The sequence below is a fragment of the Gavialis gangeticus genome, unplaced genomic scaffold (genome assembly GCF_001723915.1).
Source record: "Gavialis gangeticus isolate Ggan-Ray unplaced genomic scaffold, GavGan_comp1, whole genome shotgun sequence".
Lineage (NCBI taxonomy): Eukaryota > Metazoa > Chordata > Crocodylia > Gavialidae > Gavialis > Gavialis gangeticus.
In genome coordinates, this window is record NW_017729025.1 from 121270581 (window position 1) to 121276375 (window position 5795).

A 5795-nucleotide genomic window follows, 5' to 3' on the forward strand; every position below is an offset into this window, starting at 1 on the left:
GGGAATCATGAAAATGCCTATAACTTTGTCATTTCTTGCCTAACGTGGATGGAAGTTGCCAGGACGGTAGCCCCCTCTGAGGGCATGAAGCCTGCCAAATTTCAGGGAGATAGGTGCAGCAGTTTCTGTGACCCTATCACAGAAGGGTTTTTAAGGGGTGCCTGGGCAACATTATGGTACAAGTACTAAATATTAATACTGCACATAAGTATAACTTATAACCTTCCAGTACAACTGGATTAATTTTATCATTCTGTACATCTACTTGAATGCCATTTTAAATGCGAGTTTGGACACTCCATGGCTTAATACTCATCCTCCTCTACTGTTTAACAACATACCGGAGCTTTGCAAAGTCCTTTGCTGCCAGTGCTTCTTTCAGTTCAAAATTGCCTGCAAGCTTAAGTTGATTTAATCCATTCAGGCCTTCAGTCGGGATGGAAATAAGCTCATTGAAACTGAGGTCTCTGAAAGGTGAATATTAAAACTGCATTACACGTAATAGGAAACCTGAATATATCATAGCACATTCCATAGAGCAGTGGTCCACTCTAGAACCTTTGGACAATAGCCTGTCTCCTCAAATTGCTGTTATGCAGCATTTTATACAAGAGCTGCCCTGTACAAGATACAAGTTCTTAACTGCTGTGTTTGTGTAATGTGTACATGATGTTTTGGTATCCAAAGAGATGACAGGCAATTATGAAATGCAAACCCATATCAGTTTAAGTGGAAAAGTATTAATATTCCAGCAATTTAGTGCTAGAGGGATTACTGCACAAAAAAGGTCTACTTACAGGTTAGTTAGAGCACCCAGTGTAGTAAATGCCTCCTTGTGAACCTGATGGATGCGATTTTTACTGAGATCACTGCAATTAATAAAAATGCATCACTGTGTTAGCAATTTCACTGAAACTTTAACTAGCCATTGTTTAAAGCTCTATGTTGTAGGAGGGAAGTCATATTGTGCCTCTGGCAGGGAAGCCAGGTAATTTACATAATTTATTTTCAGTATCACCATGAAATGTTCTCTACGAAATTACATATTCATAATAGAAATCAAAAAGCCTGGTCTTCCCAGGTGCTGCACACATGCTGAAAGGTCAGAATATTAACTGCAGCATTTGGAATACATTGATACTCTTAACACTCCTGGCTGTGGACAGGCATACTTCTGAAGTGCTCCAAATTCTGCTCCAAATTTAGAGAGCTTTAGAATCAAAGTGCTTCATTACAGTAGAGGTGTGTGACTGTCCCTTCCACCCTTCCCCTATGCTGGGATGCTTCAAAATTGCTACAACACCAATGGTGGACCCTCCAGCCAAGGGTCACAGCAGGGGGTTATTGGTTCTCTAGCAACTCCACAGTTCCAAAGACCAAGAGACCTTTAGGGATTCCTGATCTCCAGGCAAGAGGCTGAAGAGGATTCCTTCTGTGCCTGTCAGTTTCAAGTGTCCAGAGTTTCCTTTATTTCTGCATTTTAGATCTCTTGTGTACTACCACTGCAATAGGTTGTGTGATTATGTATTATGAACCACATTTTAAATTTCAGCATTTACTAATACATTGTTTCATCTTATAAGTCTGCCACACACAAATAAAACAGAGAGTATTTTCCCAGACAAAGCTTTATAAGCAATAGGGGGGAGCTGGAAAAAAAGTCTCCCAAGGAATAAAATTCTTCAACTTTCACTATCCTCAAACTTTTTAATGATTTTGCATTCAAAGGCAACACTTACATGCAACATCTGGGAGATCAACATTTCCCTTACTTTAGTTACACATTTTTGCAGTTGATTTTAGATTAAAATAATTAATTATGGACATTTCAAGAAACAACTTTTTTCCTTTTTAATATATTATGTACATATTTTTTACTTACTTAGAATAAAATATATAAAACACAACATTCAGAATGAAGAGAGACTAAAGTTGATGTCTAATAGAAATAATGTTCTCTTTTCAGATGTCATAATTTCCTTTTCCTTGGGATCTCGCACATCTAACCAGACAGTTTATTAGCATCAAACCCAGACATTACGGATCATAAACTATGTTGTGTAATGTTCAGTAAATAAGAATATGTACTTACAGTATGCGGAGGGAAGTTAGTCCCTGGAAGGTGTCTTTCTTGATTTCAAAGATCTGATTATGCTGTAAGGAACTGAAATGTGTAGAGGAAAATTGTTACATATGGGCTGATTTTCACTAGGCAGAAACATAGCTTTGCTTTTTCATCACCTACAAATGTATTTTCCTCTGCTGCTATCCCTGGTTTCTTCTTCAGATGCAACCAAGCCTCAGTCATACATGAAGAGTGCCAGTTGACACCATCAATCAGGAAAGATTTTTCTGAGCGTTCTTCCATTCCAGGACTACTATTTAAATAAATACTCTCCACTAAATAAGGATTCCTGTAACCATTCTGTCTGGCCAGGTTAATTCTGGCCCCACTATGGAGCCTGAGGGCCAAACTTAATTCACAAGTCATTTGCCAGAGGTGAACGTTAACAAGTGTGGCTTGAACTATCTCCAAGCCAAAAGTGTTACTCTGCGACTGAGATTGACCATGCCATTGACAAAACTCATTCACTTTAAGACTGAGATGTTTTAGGACAAATTCCAACCCAAAAGCGAACGTTTACTTCTTAAAATAGCAATATAGAAAAAGAAAGCATCAAGAGACCCTTTATTATGCAAGAGTTAATGGGCAGGTTCTATTTACAATTCGTTCTTTTACACATCCTCCTGACAGGCAGCGTGCACTGACATTCTCTTGTATTCCGAACTTTAAAACAAAGCAGGAGAGCTCCAGAACTCACTGCCCTTTCTAGTTCAATGGCAATCAAGTTTGCCGAGTGCTAGGTACCTCCTGACTTAAGTGTCTACAGGTGGGTAAAACAATCACACTTTCTCCAAAGACAGATGGGGAAGGTGCATTTTTTTTGCTCTCTTCTGTCCTGGACTGTTTCTGGCAATATCCAGACAAGTAGCAGAGGTGGAAGGAAGGGATGGAGATTTTTTTTTTTTTTACTGTTTGCATTAATATTGTAAATCTGTCCTTAATAAAAAAATATATGCCTATGTAGTATCATACACTGTTTAGAAACTTTACAATGCCTGACATCTTGCATCACTGGACAAGAGAATCTGCAGAGACAATGAGGAAAGGAAGGCAGGCAGGCAAAGTGTCTAGATACATGTAAAAAGCAGTTTATATGGGGCACAATACTAGGATTGAGACAGGCAAGGAGGAGGAGGAGGAAACTGATCCAGGAATAATGGGATACTAGTGAAAAGTAGAAAGCAGAGAAGGTTGACATACATGGAGCAATAAGGGGAAGGAGGCTTGGGAACAGCGTAAGTGGAAATAAGAGCAGACACTTAAACAGGGAGACCATATAGAGCTTGTAAAATAATCATGAGGAGCTTTAATCTGATGCAAAGAGAAAAAAATAACAAAAGGATTTAAGGAATGGAACTGTGTGCTTGGAGGGGGTGGTGAGAACTAAAGAAAAAGGACTTTTAACAGACACATGCTGGATAGTGAGTTAAAGTATGTGGAGCACAGATGAGAGAAAGCCAGAAACAGAGAGACAGAATACCAAGGATAAGGGCTAATGCAACAAGCATTTATGTATATGTATGCCAATATTGCTATGACAAGCATCCTTTCTGTGGCACAGGAACAATTCAGTCTTTGGCTCTGTGAGGTAAATTTGATGGGGTGAAGTTTTCTAGCTTATATACAATTCTAGCAATATACAGTTCAGACATAATGATCACAATATTCCCTTCTGGCCAGCATAAATCTATAAATTTTTCTCATTATCGAACATTAAGCAAAAGACCCAATTGTTGGAAGATCTGAATGAAGTACACTTAGCAGTTGTTATTTATAAAAAATAAATAAATAAAATCAAACATGTCTACTTACATTTCTTCCAAAGAACTGCAGCCCTTAAAATTCGCAATCTCCTTTATATTATTGTAAGACAAGTCCCTTGAAAATGGAAAATGGGAACAATGTGGTTGTATTAACTGTGTTCTACTTCAAATGTTATTTGCTGCAACCATCAAGTAAAGAGAGATCAGGAGACAAACTCTCCTGCATCAACAGTTCTATAGGAAAATGGAGGATTTTTTAAAACACATGCATGGACAATTAACAGCTATAGTCCTTGCTGTAACCTTAACTGGTTCCATTATACGCATTGGTTATATACGAGACGGGGGAAAAAACCCCATGAAAAACAACGTTAGGGCTCAAATTCAAAGTACTCAACAATTAGCGGATATCAGAATATGGTTACTCGCCTAGGGCATTTATACATATACACTTCCATCCTATGATGTGCTGGAGATCCAACAGGTCAGAGCAGACTTGATTAATTGAGTCTCCTCCGCGTGCGAGCCGACGCGCACTGTGCATCGTGTTCAGTTGTATAAGTGGCAAAATGCACGTCAGTGCACAAAAATGGCAGCAGTGTGCTTTTGAACTAAAATACCTTTAGTTCAAAAGCGTACTGCTGCCATTTTTTGTATGCTGACATGCATTTCGCCGCTTACACAACTGCGTACACTGCAACGCCGGGCCCTTTTAAAAGCACCCAGCACTGCAGCGCAAGCATGTGTACAAATGCCCCTAGTGCCCTGAACAATAGCTCAGTGCCTTACATAAAAGAAACACTCTGTTCATGTAACACTGTCAAAAGAAACATTATTTTTTATTCTCCTTACTTTTTGAACCAGCCAAAGAGATTTCACTCAAACTTACCAGAAAGAGAGAGACAACAACCATGAAAAAAATTTGGCCTAAACAAATAGTTTGGCAAAATTCTGAACTGAAGCTGGAGTTTTATCATGGAAAGTGTTAGATGATTTATGTCGAGGCGTTATCATCAGTCCCACCTCTACCATATATAAATCCACACAGAGGTACCTGCAAACAGCCCAATAGTTCAGGCAGTCTGAAATATAACCACATTTAAATCCTCTTAATTTGGAGCATTCGGGAAGGAAAGTGCTTATCAGCCAGGTTTTCCAGAGCAACAAAATTTTCAACTGAAACACAAAGATAATTCGGATCTTGGTAGAATGTGCTGTTCTCTGCCCACCCAAATCTCAGAAAGCTTTCAGAATTTTCTGGTGGACAAGGCAACAAGAAAATAGGTTCAAACTGCTGAACCACCACTTAACGCATCATGCAAAAGCAAAATGTCAACAGGAAGTGTACAATTCTGTACTCTTTTTTTTTTTCCTATCGTAAAAAAATAAAATAAAACTTGGACTCTAACTCAGACAACACATGGATCTCTGAAACTGGTAACAAACTGTGTCACACTTGAATTGGGCTTGTCAGTCAGAAGCCAATTCATAAGGCACCTGATTAGACCTCTTAGGCATAGACCACGATCCAGAGGATCGACAGTTGCCTAATAAAATATTCCCCATACTCTCAGTCTTCCTTGAATGTTTTTATTTTCTAAATTTTCCCTCTCTCTCTCAACCATTTACTCTTACCTTCTCTAGTCTCTCTCTTTTGCATGCAAGTTACTATTTTCTTCCCTGAACCCATTTGTATTTCCCATTGGTCTCTTGTCTTCCATCCTCCAGTCACTACCACAGTAGATAGGAGTGCTGGAAATGCAGTTACTTTTTAGCTTTCAAAACTTCTATGAAATTCTATGTCCAGAACAACTTATAGTTCCAGTACAACAGGTGCAGAAAAAACAACCCTTTCAATAAATGCACCACAATATCTTGCCCATCAACATAACACTTTGCCACAACAC

At 38.8% G+C, this 5795-nt stretch overlaps 1 protein-coding gene across 1 annotated transcript in view; it reads right to left on the minus strand.

Moving 5' to 3' along the window:
* Positions 1-5795, minus strand: part of LGR4 (leucine rich repeat containing G protein-coupled receptor 4) — a gene marked incomplete at its 5' end in the record, with an annotated part of 145219 nt that overhangs the window by 29842 nt on the left and 109582 nt on the right. The window contains 4 exons of the mRNA XM_019519493.1: positions 342-467; positions 798-869; positions 2093-2164; positions 3938-4003. Coding sequence (XP_019375038.1) covers positions 342-467; positions 798-869; positions 2093-2164; positions 3938-4003 — 336 coding nt within the window. The remainder of the gene's footprint in view (positions 1-341; positions 468-797; positions 870-2092; positions 2165-3937; positions 4004-5795) is intronic.